Source organism: Pelecanus crispus, chromosome 3 (assembly GCF_030463565.1).
Source record: "Pelecanus crispus isolate bPelCri1 chromosome 3, bPelCri1.pri, whole genome shotgun sequence".
NCBI lineage: Eukaryota > Metazoa > Chordata > Aves > Pelecaniformes > Pelecanidae > Pelecanus > Pelecanus crispus.
In genome coordinates, this window is record NC_134645.1 from 52,481,568 (window position 1) to 52,499,712 (window position 18,145).

The window sequence follows — 18,145 nt, forward strand, 5'->3', positions numbered from 1 at the left end:
CATGTCAGTCCTGGTTGCCCATTAGATGTTACTGTAATGAAAATGACTGATCACTTTGTAGTGACACAATTATTTCTAGCACTACATGGTTAATCTTTTTTTTCAAATTGTTCTTAATTATATCAAATATGCCCATTCTAATATGGGAGAACTTTGCTGAATACTTGGGCATCTGAAGCTTGTCGACATCTAAAGATGCTTTTCCTCACAAATGAAGATTCTAGCAGAATACTTAAATCCATTAAGAAGACTATCAGTATCCTTATTAATGAAGGAGACCCTGTTCTTGCAAAATCTCTAGTCAAAAATAGTTCCAGAGTTCAGTGGGATTACTTTGAGTAAAACCAGCAAAATAAAGGGGAAGAAATGACTGAAAACCACATTATTTGTATTTATTTTTAGCCGAGGCTGAAAATTTCTGCTTTTCTTTAGGTAGGGATAAGGGATGGAATATGAAATGCATGCTTTGGTTAGTCCAATAAACTTGAACACTTAATTTGGGTCCAGTTCATATCTTGGTGCTGAAAGAGTGCAGTGAGTCTACTGCAGGATACATGCATCATGCTTATAACAAAAATATATATGCTAAAGCAATAACAAGATCTCATCACTTTGTTTTCTCTTACACATGTTTAGACTGGCTAAACAGTTCTGGGAATATACTGGGGGGGGGGGTTGATATCCCAGTTTGATAATAGATTAATACTTAAGGAAGCATGTAACTGCATGTCTCAAGTATTAAGTGAAGTTCTTAGAAAAGATGTAAAAACATTAGATCTGCATTCAAATGTGTTTAACTTGACTGCAGCTGTAATGATCCCAAACTTTATTACCTTTATTTGCCTCCCCTAGGATTACCTGGGCATGTCCCACTTCCCCAGTTTCCTGCTGTTACAGACATTTTGCTATTGCTCTCAGCCTGTGGCATCCAAGCTTTGTGTCCCAAAGGTTAAAATGCAATCCTGTAAATCTGTGCTAAAGAGAATTTTTTAAAATCAAGATAATATCTTGTACAACCTTCATATATCTTCTCTGGCAACACGTGTATGTTCGTTTGATGAAGGTCTCTGAGTTTTGTAAAGCAAGTGTCATTTGTGCTCTGAATTTGTTGCACTCGATCTTGGCTCTGGCCTTACAGCTGTTGGCACTACAAGGCTGTTTGGGAGAGCCTGTATGTCAAGTTAAAGGTAGTAAGTATGTCTGCCTCTGCCGTGTGCTGCTGGGGGAGAAGCAGGGACAGAACACAAGAGCCAGGGAGTATGTAGCAGCCAGATACTGTAGCTTCTGATTTCAGGTACATGTCTGTTATGTGATTGACATCACTCCCACTACATTTTTTGTGAGCAGTGAGTAAAGCTAGTAATCTAGATATTTAATTGCTCAATCTGTAAAGCAGATGAAGCTGCATAATTGGTGTTACAACTTGTTAGATCAGTGTTGGCACAGATGTCAAGAAAATTGTTCATATTCTACCACTGAAGTAAGACTGAGTTCTTGCAGCAGTATCTGAATGCATGGCTCTAGTTCTGGCTCCGCTTGAGGTCTGATTTCTTTTTCTTTTTTGTTTTTTTTCCTTTATGGTCAGTGAACTTGACTGTCTCTCCTAACCCTGCCTGGCACTTAGACTTGCGGAACAGTTTATTCATGTTAAATAGAGTTTGAGGGAGCTGAGACAGGACTGGAGGAGGAACACTGCTTGAATGTTCCTTTGTAGACTGGCAGAAGAGTTTTTGTTGCTCACTAAAACTTGCTCTGAATTTCTACAGCACTGCTGCTATGGAAATAAACTGTGGCTTTTTGAGCATGGAACAGAAGAAAAATGCACTTTGCATGTTGTCTATTGTCTGAAATGGTTCTTTGAAGAGCAGTGATTTATTTAGCAGTGACACCTTTCAGAACATGATAATAAAGTTGCCTGGACAAGGTAACGTGCATGTTTTGACCTCAATTTGAGGAGAATCCAGATCAACATCTGCATAAATCATGGTCTGCAGCTTGGCATCCAGTGCAATGTGTCGTGCCTGTTACGGTAAGGTTGTAATAGGCTGTGCGAGCTAAAGGAGGAGGAAATGGCATCTGGATAGGTAGGCTTCATAGTAAAAAAATAAAATAATAAAGCAAGTGATAAGTAAGATAATTCTTTTTAAGACGGGAATAGCATCAGGCTCGGTACACTTCAGATATCCTTCTGCTAGCTGCACGCCCTGCCAATATACCAACGTTTTGAATCGGGGGGGGGGAAAAATCGCCAGTTGAATGTTCTTTTCCTTCCCTCCTCCCCCGGCGGGCCCAGGCCGGGGCTTCTCGGGGAGCAGCCGCCCCCTCCCCGCCGGTGGCGGGCGGTGGCGGCGGGGGGGCCGCGCCGCCGTTGCCATAGCAGCGCCCGCCGCCGCCGCCGCAGCATCCCCGGCATCAACTTTCGCCCCTCGCTTAAAGCCAGCCGAGGCGGCGGCGGCGGCCGGGGGCACCGGCCGGGGCGGCGGGTCTCGGCGGCGGGGCGGCCGCCCTCGCCTCGCCCTGCCTCCACGCCTGCGGAGCGGCCGCGCCCCGCCTGCGGGCTCCCCCGGGGCGCGGCGGCCGCGGGCAGGCGGGGAGCCATATTGCCGAGCGGGCGGAGGGTCCTGGGCCGGGCTCCGCCGGGGGTCCCGCCGCCGACTGACACCTCTCCTCTCCCGCTTTCCTTCTGCTCGATCCCGGCTTCTGGCAAGCGTCGCCCAGCATGCCGATCGCCCACCTGCTGGAGCTATGGAAAGGGATAGAGGTGAAGCCCATGGAGACGGAGGTGAGCGGCGGGGGATGCGGGCGGCCGCGGCGGTGCTGCCAGCCCCCCCTTTCCCGCCCCGGGGAACCACCTCGGTGCTGCCCCAAACCTCGCGAATCGGGGTGTGATGAGGATCCCTCGCCCCCTTCCGCTCGCTGCGGGCAGAGAGGCTCGACGAGGCTCGGAGACCTGTTGCCCCACAGCCGGAGCAGAGGGGAGCGGGGCTGCCCTCCCGCCCGCTCCTGCACCGAGTTTGGGTCCGAACCGTCCTCCGGGGATCTGGGGCGGCTGTAGGGGAAGGGGCATGTAAAACAGATGGGAACCCGCAAAGCGGACTGAGTAGGACTTCGGCTCGCATTTACACATGAAGTATGTGATCTCTAATTTGAGGCTAGGTTAGGTCCGTGGTTCTCGCTTCTTTTTGTGATTTCCGAGCTTCCTTGCGTTTGTTTCAGCATCAGCAGCACAAAATTACTTGTCCATTACTTCCAAGCACAAGACTGCGCTTTCAGGATCGTACTGGAAACAGTGCTGTGATAGCTAGCTGGTTGCTGTGTTATATACGCTCACAGTTTGTCTTGTAGAGTCTTCATTACCTGCAATTTAAGATTGTCTTGTGTCAAGGTATCATCTTCTGTGCAGTGATGGGCAGAGTGGATTCCTGAGTATTTCTAGGGCTCTTGAGTAGTAAACAAACTATTTCCCATCAACGGTTTCCAGCACAGGATACATACTTGTAACAGAAATAGATGAGTGAAAGTTGTGAGGTGTGGAGGGTTTGTGTTTATTTTGTAACACACCACCCCAGTTCTTTGGTCAGAGCACCCTAACAGGGTTTTGGGGAGAGGGACAGAGGGGAGTGTAACTTAACCAGCCAGGTTACAGGGAACAAAAAGAAGAGCTGCTGAATTGTGGAAGAGGTTTCCTACAGAGCGTTAGTTTATATATTTAAACAATAAGGCAGAAGTGATCCTATAATGTATTATAGCAGCGTAGTTCATTCTGGAGTCTCTAGGTTAAGAATGAGTTTGGGGGGCTTGCAGAGGTTTATGTCGTGTAATTAACTTCTGAGTGCTGCAACTTGCTCCACTTTGCGTGACGCAAGGAATCTGAGTGCTAACAAACAGGTTATATCTGGGGAAACAGCACATTGTTTCTGCTTTGGATTAAGAAGTCGGATAACACCTTAAGTCACTTTCCCAATAAGAAGACTTGTATAACTATACTTACCGTGAACAGTTTTCTGCTGAACATTGTAGAAATGATGCTTTTTCCACCCTCTCCAAGTCTGCCTCTTCATTGACCACAGTATTCAAAGTGTGTGTACATGCTTCTCTCTTCCTTTCTCTTAAAATTGTTTTGTTTTATGTGAGTCCAGTATTTTTCTTTCTGCCCCAGACAGAAGACACTTCAGTCATTGCTCAGATTTGTTTTTTCTGCCATCAGCTTCTGGGAAAAACTTCCTTAGATCATAGGGTAAGATTCTGCGCTAAGGCCCAAAGTCCATTTCTTGGGACAACAGCTTTCTATTGTCACCTCTTTTGTTGGTAGAGGACCATTTAGACCTTTCTTCTGGAAGAAACCATGTGGGTCTCCTTACCAAGTGTAACTGAGCCATTACAATGCTAGTTAAGCCGATGTTTGGGTTTCTGTTTTGTTTCGTGGGATTTGCATGTGTGTTTCCTGCTTTAAGGAATACCATAGCTATGAGACACGCTGTTCTATCACTCTTGTTAAGGTTTCACTTACAAAAAGTTTACAGAGGGTTAAAGGAAAGAAATACAGGCATTAACTTTTGCAGGTTAGATGAGGACAACAGAGCACCATTTATTTTCTCATTGCTCTCTAAGCATGTTCAAGATCTGCTGTAGCTTATAACCCTTTTAAATCATGCTGTAGATGGAATTCCTAAAGTACTGCTTGTTTAAATCTAAGGTACATAGAAATTAGTTTTATCTCTTGTGGGCTATTGTCCATGAAGACCAGTCTTCTGATTTTCAAACAGTAATGGCATTTGGGTTTTAATGAGCTGAATGCAGCTTAAACACTAGTGATTGGACTGCTTCAAGGGAGCTGTCATGGGCTCTGAGTCTGTGTGGGATGAAATGTTTTCATGATTGTTTGCAAGTTGTTCTTTTTCATGGAAGCTTTTCACAGTTACTAGACAAGGAGGGAGACAGTTTCATTCTTTTATGCATATGGACCTCTTTCTTCTCTCCTTCCTTAATGCCAAAAACCCTTTTAGAACAGAGGCTTTTATGAGTGCCAGTGCATGACTCAGGTGAATGACTTGCAGATATTAAAGACAGCATTTATAGTAAACCAGTCACTTGATAAGGAAGAGTGCATTGAGGGCACGTTCTATATTATGTTTGTATAAAGGAAGATTGGAGCAAAATCCTGCTTCTTTCACCTGTTGACTCAGGAGGTCATTAATTGTGCCTGACAAGTAAGCAAGAAAATTGGGATATTTGCTGGGTCTAGAATTTCTTTGTGGGTAGGCAAAGCTATCGATCCCTCTCAAGCTGGATGGATAGGGTAGTGAATTACAGCCTTGGGAATATTTTCCTGAGGAAGGGCTGTGTGATCAAGCTCTATCTAATCTTTCTACCTATTTTCCAAATGGTTGGTCACTTAATAGGTTTCAGTTGAGCACCCCTTAAATGACAATATTTAAATGGGACTTGAGTGTTTAGAAAATTTGGTCCTATGTATACATATATTCTCTCTTCTCGGCAAGAAATACTGGTCCAGTTCTCTAGTTTATTAATGAATAATCTTGTTTAGTTCTTCATTCATTCTCTGTGTGATTCCTGTGACAAACCTGGTTTTGACTATTCATCAGCAATTTTAATAGTGCCAGTGTGCTCTTGCTTTCTCCTACATCTCTTATCATTTTATATATCTTGGAGAAAGCAGTTTCTCATGGATTCAAAGGTTAATTTACCTGTGCTAAGCATAAAGAATTGAACGTGCCTGCTACAGTAGTATAAATTTGGAGTGACTTAACTGACTAGAAGAGAACTGACTGTATTTTGTGCTATAACTTTGCTTAGAATTGTGTCTTTCTGAACAACACGTGTTTACAAGATATTTTTCTTCTCTTTTCTCCTCTCTGTTCACTAGCCTGTGGCGGAAGATGCTGCCCTGGATGAAGAACCTGTAAAAGAGGTAAATCTGTTTATTCATGGTTAACACAAATGTTAGGAAATTATGATAATACAATCTTCTTCCTTTGTGGAAACAAAATGTCTCTGGTATGTCTTCTCCACATGCTTCTAGCCCTGAAGATGTAAAACCAACCCATTGTGTTGTCTCTTATTACGAGGTCAAGTGAAAAAAGGAGGATCGACTTGTTCAACTAGAAGTTAGGGAATTTTATTTTACAGATATTATCCTTGTGCTAGTTTTCCAAGAAAGAACACAAAATGTCCTAAGGTGTATGGATTTTCTGCAGAGAAGACTTTGTAGTGACCTCAAAAAGAGTAGCTGTCATAACAACAATGCTTGTGTATTGTGAATTGGGCTGATGAATTAAGCCCAAATACTATTAAATATAATTTATTCCTGTTTGTCTGCTAGGCTGGCTCTTCATCCAGAGCAAGACTGAGCTAACTCTTTCCTTCAAGTTAACCTATTGTTTGTATCATTGTAGCATTGTGCTTATTTGAAAAACCCTAAACCTACAGAAAAACACAAGTCTTGCCTCAAAGTGTTCAAATGCCAAATAGAAGAGATAAAGGTGATATGAAGATACAAAGCAGGTGAGAACAAGTCAACATTCACTGTTATGATGAGCTGAGGGCAAAGCTTGACTGTAAAAACTGTCTGCTGCTGGTCCCAGGTGTTAGTACTAGGTGCTGCTGGTTTGTGTAGAGTAAACCAAGGTGTACTTGAAAGATGGTTAGGCATCTCATCGCAAAAAGTGAAGGACACTGAATCTCTTCAGGACTGAAGGGAGGCTGCAAAGACACCTGTCTAAATAGCCACCTTTGAACACATTAAGCTTCCCAGTATCTCTTACTCCTTGAAATATCAAACCTACCTTTGTGATGTTTGGTTTTCAGTGTAAGGGTAAGTGGTGGGGTTTTTTTTGTTACTTTCTGTTATGTTAAAGGAACGGTTTTAAACCCCCCCAGTGATGGAAAGGAGAAAGAAGTCTTGGTTTTGAGCTCTGTGAAAAGGATGCCACTTCCAAATGTAATTTCCCCCCCCCCCCCCCCTTTTCCATTTCTTAAAGCACTAAATTATGCTTCAAAACCTTGGGGCTGAAATTAAGTGCAGGTAACTGGGCTCATCACGTTATCTTTGAGGATATTGCTGAAGATTAAATTTCTGGTTTGTGGGTTTGGGTTTTAGGAGGACTTTCTTTTTTTTCTGTGAAGATAGCCTTCATTTCCTAAACAAATTTAAACCTAGTCAATTTTCATTAAGGATGCATCTTATTCTGAATTTTTAAATTTGGCAGAAAAAAATTGCATGTAATGACTACTTATATAGAAACCTCAGTCCTGTGTGCTCTCATTTTCTGATGTGTTTACTGCTGTAAGTATTACAATTTGCAATTTGCTATCTGTAATTGCACTTAGCTTTCTGTATGTCTACTCCTGCCTCAGCAAGACAATTGCAGTGTCTGTATGCCAAGTGGGAGGATGTACTTATATCTGATTGAAAAGCCTGCTGCACTTGTGCATTATAAAACAAGTACACAGTGACCACTAACAGATCATTGACAGTGAAATATCACTGTCCAATGTAGAAGTACTCTCGCCCTTCACTTAACTTTCCTCCATGTGCCTTCATTATGCAGTACTACAGAAAAATACAGTAAGAAAAACTGACTGGTTTTGGGGTTTTTTTTTTAACCCTTACTTTGCTGCTGTCATGTTATTTTAGCCCTTTACTGGCTTAGTATGTAAGCATGTTCTATTTCTATGAAGCTTGCATCTTGCTGTAGTAGTGGTAGGAAAGAACGGTCTACTGTTCTGGTGGCTTTCTCACTGATAGCTGTGCTGTACCCAAACCAAAAGCCATTTTTTCTTCAGGAAACATTAAAGCTTGACTTAAGGGGTGAATTTAAATCATGTAATGCGATGGATCACTTTTGCTCAAAGGATGTTCTTGTAAATAACCTGCTTTAGGCTATGTTGGTTATGTGGCCTCCTGCTGTTTCTCCTATCCTGTGATTAGTACGGACAAATGAGATGGTGGCAAAATGCATTATAAAAACTGCACTTCTCGTTTTTCTCAGGTCTGGTCTTGCTCTTGATAGAAAAGTTCTTTAAATGTCTTGGGGGGTATAAATTAATGGGATTGTTGGACACAAAGTGTTTGAGGCACTTCTGTGTCCTAGAGCAGTGTGGGTCAGCTCTGCTCTAGAATTGTCACCTGGAATATTCAAGGTTGCTGTCATCAGGGTGTTCCTCTAGGAGGTCCTCCCAAAGCCATGGGCCCTGTTTGTCCTGCCACAAAGGCAAGCAGGTTAGCTGATGGGAATTTCCTTGAGAGAACTTCAAACTCTTGCAGCAGTCCTTGCTTAGACTTATGGGATGCAGATTTTCCGTGAAGTGGTTCTTTTTGGCAAACTGGCCTTTTTTGATAGGGAATGACAAATTTGACCATATGTGATCATTAGAGGCCCAAACATACTTAAACAAGGGTAATGTGCCTTGTGGTCTGGTCTAGGTCCAAGTTAAGCATTGACATTCTATCTAAAACCTCCTTGAAGGTGCAGTTGGCAGCAAAATTCTTCGTCGCATATTTCTAAAATAATGAGCATGTGTAATACAGCTCACAGAACTTTGAAATTACAGCATTCAGAAGCTAGATTGTAACATTGCTTTGAGCTGTTTTACCCATTCAAGGGAATTTGTGTGTTCTAATTGAAAGCTTGCATGGGGCTTTTGAGAAAGTAGAGGAGAGATGCAGTGGAAGTGCTGATATCCAACTGGAAGCAGAACTGGGTAAATCCTCTTAAGTTTTGCTCTATGAAGATGGCATGGCAGGACCTAGGCTTGCTGTTAACTCCTGTAAAAAGTTTCCAAAGACACATATAAGTTCTGCTGATACTGTGTACTCTTGTGCAAATTTGAATAATAAAACTGGAGGGAGCAAAGCTGGCTGCTCTGTGTGTACTTTCATGACAAGCATGCATTGCAGGCTCTACCACTGTCCACAGAAGATATGAATTTATTGGATCCTCAATGAAAGATCAAGCTTTTATAACTAATGGCAGTAACAGCTAATGTTGGTAGCATTTAGGAGCTGAAGCAAGACTGTGTTGAATGATCACAGTGAGGAAAGCACAAAACCTCAATAGCAGTATAAATGTTTTCTCTAGTACTACTTTTATCAAGGCAAAGATAAATGCTGACAGCATCATAGAAAGCTGATGTTGGAAGGCACTTCTAGACATCCTCTAGTCCAACCCTCCCTACCTTGCTCAGAGCAGGGTCAGCTACAGGAAGGTGCTTGGGACTGCATCCAGTTGGGCCTTGAATGGACTCTACAACCTCTCTGGGCAGCTTATTCTAGTATTCTAGTGTTTGATCACCCTAAGAGCAAAAACCTTTTCTCATGTTTAAATAGAATTTCCTGTGTTTTGGTTTGTGCCTGCTGCCTCTTGTCACTTCACTGGATACCACTGAGAAGAGTCTAACTCTGTCATCTTTACTTCCTCCCTTCAGGTATTTATACATCTTAATAAGATCCGCCTTCTATTCCTTCCCTGCCCCCTGCATTGTCTTCTCCAGGTGGAACAGTCTCAGCTTTCTCAGACTTCCCTTTTAGGTCAGATCCTCTCATCCTTTAATCATTTTCATTGTGGTTCACCTTCACTGGACTCACTCTAGTGAGCTCGTTTCTCTTGTGAACTGGGGAAGCCCAGAATAGGACACCACTCTAGATGTCTTGGCAGTTGTCCTGGTTTTGGCTGGGATAGAGTTAATTTTCTTCCTGGTAGCAGGCATAGTGCTGTGTTTTGGATTTAGTAGGAGAAGAATGTTGATAACATGCTGATGTTTTTAGTTGTTGCTGAGTACTGCTTATGCTAGTCAAGGACTTTTTCAGCTTCCCATGCTCTGCCAGGTGCACAAGAAACTGGGAGGGGGCACAGCCAGAATAGTTGATCTAAACTGACCAAAGGGCTATTCCATACCATATGATGTCATGCTCAGTATATAAACTGGGGGGGGTGGCCAGGGGGCAGCGATCGCTGCTCAGGAACTGTCTGGGTATCGTTTGTTGGGTGGTGAGCAATTGCATTGTGCATCACTTGCTTTGTGTATCATTATTATTATTATCATTATTATACTGTTACTATTAGCATTACTATTTTACTTTATTTCAATCATTAAACTGTTCTTATCTCAACCCAGGAGTGTTTCTCACTCTTACTCCTCCGATTCTCTCCCCCATCCCATCGGGGTAGGGGGAGTGAGCGAGCAGCTGCGTGGTGCTTAGTTGCTGGCTGGTGCTAAACCATGACAGCAGTGCTGAGTAGAAGGGAAGGATCACCTCCCTTGACCTGCTGGCAACACCTTTTCTAATACAGCCCAGGGTGCTGTCAACTTTCTTTGCCAAAATGGTGCATTGCTGGCTCATGTTCAACTTGTCCACCAGGACCCCTATGTCCTTTTCTGCAAAGATGACTTCCAGCTGTTTGGCCCCTAGCCTGTAGCAATACATAAGGTTATTCTTCCCTAGGTGCAGGACCTTGCATTTCCCTTTGCTGAACTTCAGAATAATCCTGTCAGACAATTTTTCCAGTCAGTAAATGTCCCTCTGGACAGCAGCACAACTGTGTGGTGTATCAGCTACTCCTCCCTGTTTTGTAACATCTACAAACTTGCAGAGTGTGTAATCTGTCCAGTTGTCTTGGTCATTAATGAAGATGTTAAACAATACTGGACCCAGTATTGACCCCTGGGGTATGCCACTAGTGACTGGCCTCGACCTGAACTTCATGCTGATCACAGCCCTTTGAGTATGGCAGTTCAGTTTTTGATCCATCTCACTGTCCACTTACCTAGTTGATACTTCATCTGTTTGTCTGAGATGATGATATGGGAGACAATGTCAAAAGCCTTACTTAAGATAAAAAGCACTCACTGCTCTGCCCTCATCCACCAAAACAGTCAGCTCTTCACAGAAGGCTGCCAGGTTGTTTAAGCACAATTTTCCTCTTTGCAAATCTATGCTGACTACTCCAAATCATCTCCTTGTCATTCATATGTTTGGAAAATCTTTCCAGAAGGATGTGCTTCATCATCTTTCCAGGGATCAAGGTGAGGCTGCCTGGCTTGCAATTCCCTGGATCCTCCTTGAAGATAGGAGTTACATTTTGCTTTTTTCCAGCTGTCAAGAAGCTCTCCTAATTGCCATGAGCTTTGAGAGTATTGAGAGTGGCCTCAAAATATCAGCCAGCTCCCTCAGCACTCATAGATATATCTCATCAGGTCCCATAGATTTTTTTTTTTTTTCTTTTGTATGTCCTGCTTATTCAAATGTTCCCTAACCTGACATTCCTCCACCAAGGACAAATCCTTCTTTCCGGTCTGTGTCAGGTGTTTGGGATTCCCAAAGGCCTGCTATTACCAGTAAAGACCAAGGCACTGGGTACCTTGGCCTTCTTCTATCCTTTGTCATCATCTCCTCTTCTCCACTCAGCAGCAGGACCAAAGCTATTCCTTTTGCTGCTGGTATACCTGCAGCAGCCCTTCTTGATTTAACTCCAGATTTAACTGCAGATGGGCTTTGGCTTTCCTGACACCATCACTACATGCTTGGATAGTCTCCATATTCCTCCTGGTCACCTCCCTGTGATTCTTCCTCTCATATACTTCACTTCCATGTCTGAGTTTTGTCAAAGGCTCCTTGTTCATCCATGCAGGCCTCCTGCTGCCTTTGCATGATTTCCTGTTGGTCAGGGTGGCCAAATCTTGAGCTTGGAGGAGATGATCCTTGAAAATTAGCCAACTCTCCTGGACTGCTCTTTCTTCTAGGGCCATCTTCTATGGCATCCATCCAAGTAGGTGCCTGAAGAGGACGAAGTCTGCACTACTGAAGTCCAGGGTTGTGATCCTGCTTTTTGCTTTGTTCTTTCCTCTCAGGATCTTGGGGTTTTCCTTCTCATGGTAACTATGACTAAGACTGCCCTTAAACTTCATATTCCTGACCAGTACTTCCTTGTTTGTAAGGATCAGGTCTAGCAGAACAATTGCCCTCATTGGCTCCTTGATCATCTGTGTCAGGAAGAGCATTTATGGATGTAAAAGTCTCCTGGATTGCTTGTGCACTTTCAGAGGATACCAGGGTGGATAAAGTGGATCCTTTGAGGATCAGGGCCTGCACACATAAGGCTTCTTCCAGAAGGCCTCTACGTCTTCCTGGTCAGGTTGTCTGTAGTAGGTACCTACCACAGCATCGAGGCATGTCTGTGCTAGTGTAATACTGAACTGCCAGTAACAGCCTCTCTTTCAAAGGTGCTAGAGTAGTATTCAACTGCAGAGGCAATGGAGAATGTTTCCAGGCTGTTTGTTGTGATCATCACTAGGATTATGTCAAAACAGCTTAACCAGTGTACACAAGTACCAGAATTGCTTGGTATATCACTTCATTTCTCCGACCAAAAAAAGCAGCTAACTTAAGGCGGGTCAGAACATTCTGGTTTGCCATTCAAAAGTTCCTTTTGTTGCAAAATTGGAGAGGTAGTTGTTGGTTTTTTTCAGTAGTATCTGGTGAAGTTTCCTTTGTGTCTCCCACTTCAGTTAATCGAAGGTCTCAATACACCTAGTGTGGACTGTTCAATCCATTATGAAAACTAAATGCATGTTGTGGATGACTTTTAATAGTGATCATAAGGCCTGCTTAGCAAAGCAAAAAAATCAACATCTCTGGCTATGTTTGCAGGTCACAGGTTAATATATGCATTTTGAGGATCTACAAAACAGAATAACTGTGTAAATTTCTCTGCCACTGCATGATTTGTGTCTTTTGGCTGTCAGGAATGATCACAGAACACAGGCTTGTCCTGGGGCAGGAAGTTATTAAAGAGAATAAGTGAAGTTTCTTGGTCATTTTTATCAGTGTGTATGTTTTTATACATAAACACACAAAAAAAATATGTCTGTACCTTTTTTTTAAAAAAGGTCATAGGAACAGACTGTTCTTTCAGGGAAAAATCAATAGGAGGCTGATCATCAAATGAGTGGTATGACACAGTGTAGAGAAGTGTAATTATATAATAGATGTAAAAACTCTTGAGGAGGGAAGCCTAGTTAAAGTTGCTAGATGATGACAAAACTATATTTAACATGCTGGGTTTTTTTCTTCCTCCATAAAAAACCCCAAACCCTCAGAATTAAGGAGCCATGTTTTAAAAAAAAAAGTTTGAAGTAATGAAAAATTGTTTTCTTATCAAGCAATGCATTATCACAGTAAATAAGTAACTGTGAGTCTAGATATTATGCTACACACCTCTCCAAAACAGAGATGCGTACAAGTCTCTCCCAGATGACTTGTTTGTTTCTATAAAGGTAGATACTGAGTGAGCTCAAATGCAGGCCCTTGTCTGATTACTAGAAAATTATGACCTTGCATAGAACCTTACAAAAACTACACTGGTGATGTATTTAAGAAATGAATTGTATTTTCTTCTTCCCACAGTTCTTTGTTAAGTAGGCAGTGTAAGCTGTTTTACCTTAAGTAAATTTTAAAATTTTCTAAAAGTCTCAAGTACTTGGCTTTTAAGAAGGATTTAGTAGGTAATAACTTTGTAAATTGATTTTAGACACTGATTTTTTTTTAATATATTTGGGGAATTAATCCTCAGTGCATATCTTCTAATGCTTTTTTTTAAAGTAAATAACTGCAATTTGTTTGGAATTAAATTGATCAGGCAACCAACAAAATATTGGTTTCTGCCTAACCTCATGCAGAACAGAGTATATAGAAGTGCATCCTTAATGGAGGTGAAGGATAGCTCCACCATTGACTTTGTGTGGATAAAATGTGAGAGGGACAGCTGGGGTCATGCAGTGAATGCAGTGTCTCCTTCTCCTATTGCACCCCAGAGCCTGTGTTCAGAATCCCAACACTGGAGGGGAAGCTGATAGGACAACAGCTGTGCTGCCTTCTTTTGAAAGAGAATTTTGTTACTTCTGATTCTTTATAAATTGACTTCTTGTCACTGTCTTCACCAACTGAATCAGGACAGACATAGGGGACACATCAGTATAAAAGGAAGAAAAAATGATTTTTTTTTTAAATTTTGATCTTTTTCCTTGTCCTCTCCCTTGTACAATTAATACAGAAAATAGAGAGGCATAGAAAACTTGAAATATTTTGGGTAAAGTATAATGTGTAGAAAAAGTTATTACACAAACTAAAGAATTGTGATATTTGAATGGGATATCATTAAACTTAAACATTTTAAGTTAATGTTAAACTTTGGTTTCTAGCTATTTTTATTGCACAGTCTCTGCTATTTTTTTTAATTACTCTACTGCTTTCAGACACTGTGCTGTTGTGGCTTGGATGCATCGGAGACAGGATAGTAGAGAGTATTTAAAGAAACTTCTGAAAAATGTCTGTGAACTGTGTTCAGCATTTCTCAATTCTTCTGGCTTTCTGCAGCCATTGCTAAGATGCTGAGGATCTATGGTGAATGGCAATCTGCACTGAAACTATTCTCTTCATGGCTGAAGGGTGACAGATCCTGTTTCTTGGAAACCTTGGTCTTTAAGAACCAAAAAATGAACTCATTTCAATATCCATTGAGACCCTAGATCATGAGGTGGTGGGGTTTTAGCTGGTAGAGAAGGTAGCTGATAATAATTGGTGGCAGAGCTTTCCTTACCTGACATAGCAGCTGATGCTTGCTCCTACTGAAGTGTGACTCTTACATGTGTTGGCCATGATCTTCTTGAACCTTTATTGAACTGGGACTTTGCTGTGGCAGTGATCTCGCCTCTGTTCCTGATACTCCAAGAAGTGCTGACGCAGTAGGGTGATGCAACCTGCAGAGTTCAGGGACAAAGCATGAGGGGTGTGTATAGGTGTGTGTGGTTTTTAGTTGTGTGTTGGATTTTTTTTTTCAAGTTTGCAGTGTTTAGCTACTGAACAAACAGCTAACCAGCCAATTTTTTTCTTAAATGTGCTCCAAAATGGCCAACTCTGATTTACTCAATCAGACAGGCACTTGGATGCATAGCAATCTATGTGTTCAGACGCTTTCAAAATAAACTTTGCAGAGTGTTCTGTAGCAGCTAGTACTGAGCAAATGTCATGCTGAATGGGGGAAAGAAGTTCTGATAAAGTGTATGCAAGATGTAAAACACTTCACAGAATTAGGCTCCCTGATTTTTTTTGAACAAGGGTTATTACTTAAAATAAATGAAAGTTCATCTCTGGAAAACTGCTCCCTCATGAAAATGAACTTGTTCCATAATGGCAGTTGGTGCCCAAGAGAGTGTGCTGGCTATGAGCTAATTGTGTCATCAGGAGAGATGAGTCACTTGGCAGACCCTAGAGTCAAGGATAAATTTTTTCTGTGATGAGTACGGTGCCTCCTAGAGAGCTGTGGTTTTGTTGGTGTTTTTTTTTTGTTTTTTGCGGGGGGGTGGGGAAGGAAGGGGAAACAAACTACAATTTACACATAGATGGTTACAACTCCAGAGTGAGAAAATCCATTTTTCTTCATTACAGTGAGCTGAAAGTCAATTGTTTTCCCTTTTTTCCTAGCTTACTCTAGTTTTCTTGCTCACTCTATGGTTTGTTATCTCCTAAGAACATAGTGTTTTGCATTGAAATAAGAATTCTTCCTTTGAATTCTCTTCTCTCCTTTCCCAATACTTCCAAGATTTATAAATAACTGTCCCCAAAGAAAAAGTGACATGACAAAGAAGCAAGATGAGCACTGCTGCTGTTCTGGAAGAAAGAGTCTTCCTCTGACTGTTTTCTTCTAAAGACTTGATGGGGAAAAATCAGAAGGTAGCTCTACCATCTGTGACACACAAATAAAAGATATATTCTCAAATGGGCATGGTTAGGCACAGAAGAATTATCATGTTGTCATTGTAGATGTTAAGAATTAAGCTTCTGTTTTTAAGTAGTTACGTGCTTCAGGGTGCAATTTATTTTATCCAAGACATGACTAGTTTTTATATTGACTAAAAAGGGAGCTTAGGGTAATAAATTAGTCTGGCTGCATTTGAACAAATGAGTCAAACCCAGGACTTCTGCAAGTTTATAGGTTGTCTGATCAGTACATCTGCATCTTTATTACACTCAGGGTTTCACAAAAATTATGTTGAAATTTACAATGGCGTGCAAAATATGTAGTGTATTTTTTTGTTGCTGTTCTAAATATGTTTTGGAAGTTAAGGAGGAAGGCCAATTCCCTCTTCTTAAGCACCTGGGTGCCTAAAAACTAGCAGATGTTTTGTCTCATTTGGCCAGTTATTTCTGACAGGTTGCCAGGAAATTAATGTTATATAAACATCTCTATGGAAGACAGAGGGTTGCATCAACACCAAAAAGGTGAGGAGCTGAATATAAAGATCTGATATCCAGAGTTGTAGGTGGGTATTTGTACAGTATTGCCTATGTGAAGCTAACTGCAAGTTCCCAGCTGTTCAAAACTTTGATCCAGCATCTATATATAGATCTATATAGAATTTTTTGCATATCTAAGTTGCTTGAAGTGTAGGTATCATGACCAAATGACCTCTTCATAATGATAGGAAGTGAAAACCTTAAGTCTTCCAAACACTTTTATTCTGCATGTGAGCTTAGCAAATGACAGATTCTGACCCTGTTTAGACCTGTCTCATCCAAAATTGGCTTGGATTTCCTGTATTGTCTTTATTTTGTAGCTGTTTTCTCTCATTTTTAATTGCTATGTTTGTGTGAAGTTAGTAATTAGAGTGATTACTAGGTTCTTTTAGTCTGGTGTAGGATTCTTCTTTCTGTTACCAAACTTCAAAAAGAAAAGGGGAGGGAAAGCATAGTTTGTGCTAATTGGTGTTCACGTGTATGACGGATGATTGAAGTACAGTCTATCCCTTTCATTGATGTCTTGTATTTATTCATGGTGCCCTGAGTTTCAAGTGGGGTGTTTAAGCATATTTAGGCACTTGAATAAATAGCCTGATCCTCTTGTGCACTGTAGCAGCCACAGTTCTTGCCTCCAGTAACCAGGAATTGGGGGGTTCTCAACATTCACTAATTTAAAACTTCTTACCGTTTTAGTCCAATTCTCAATTTTCAACTGTGGTTAGAAGGTAATCCTAATATATTTAGTAATATGTCTTATGGAAGCAAATATTCCTAATGGAACAATGAGCAATACAGTACTACTAAAAAGCTGATACTCTTGTATGTGAGACTATGTTATTTAAGTGAGTGGATTACTTCCTGGTATGTGCTAATAAACAAGCATGTTTAATTTACCTCATCTTCTGTGCTTTCCTATAAAAAGTCTTGTATTATGACAGTCTTGAGAGAACCTTCTTGTACAGTATATACTACAGCAGCTTTTAACACAATTTGTGGTGTTAATTTTTTTAAGGAGACTAAAGCTTATGAGTCATTCTTCCTATAAAGGGACCTGATACACAGGAGTTACACTGCAAAAGTAGTGTCTTGGTTATGTCAGTGAGCCTTCTCTGAGTGTCTGTCATCTGAAAATTGTTTCTGACTTATACAGGAGAAGTGTACCTGCAAATTTCCACATCCCATAGTGTGCCTGAGGGCTGTGTTACATGCTATAGCACTGGTAGTCAAAGGTGCAAAGCACCCTGCCTGAAATGCTGCAGCTGTTATCTCAAAAGTTACTCTGAGCACTCTGCCCAGCTGAATATGGAAGGAATGGTAAGGGGGAGGTTAGGTGGGTGCTTATATATATACTTTTTTATGCTTTTAGCTAAAAAGGATGTCTTTGAAATGCTTGGTCTCTTCATCTCCTTTCAAGTCATTTTGGGGGGCTCCTTAGAAGGGGCAGAGTAACAGAAGGAGGGCTAAATTCTGTTCCTAAAAATCAAAGCCAGAGAAAGTTGATGCTTAGCAGTCCCACAGCTTCCTGACTGCACCTGACATAACAGGCCTCTGAGGTAAGCTCTATCTAAAGCCTGTCCTGCAGCAGCACTGCAGAGGAGCCAGCTGCAGAGGTGGGGATGATGGAGTCTATCCAGAGGGAAGTTTTCCTAGGGTAGCCTTCTTTGGTCTGTTCTGCTTGTCAGCGTGCAGTGCAATCCAGAAGTAGCCTTAGTACCTTGGCCCTGTGGGTGCCAAGCAAGGTCAGACCTCCATCCCAGTAGGGCTGGGTGCTAGGTGGTTTGATTCACACAGAGTTGTGCTTGGGGGTTCCTTCTCAAACAACTGTCT

The 18,145-nt window shown here is 41.7% G+C and overlaps 1 protein-coding gene across 1 annotated transcript in view; it reads left to right on the forward strand.

Annotated features, from left to right (window-relative positions):
- Positions 1-2,719: 2,719 nt before the first annotated feature.
- Positions 2,720-18,145, forward strand: part of RPS6KA2 (ribosomal protein S6 kinase A2) — a 320,987-nt gene continuing 305,561 nt past the window's right edge. The window contains exons 1-2 of the mRNA XM_075706741.1: positions 2,720-2,782; positions 5,888-5,932. Coding sequence (XP_075562856.1) covers positions 2,720-2,782; positions 5,888-5,932 — 108 coding nt within the window. The remainder of the gene's footprint in view (positions 2,783-5,887; positions 5,933-18,145) is intronic.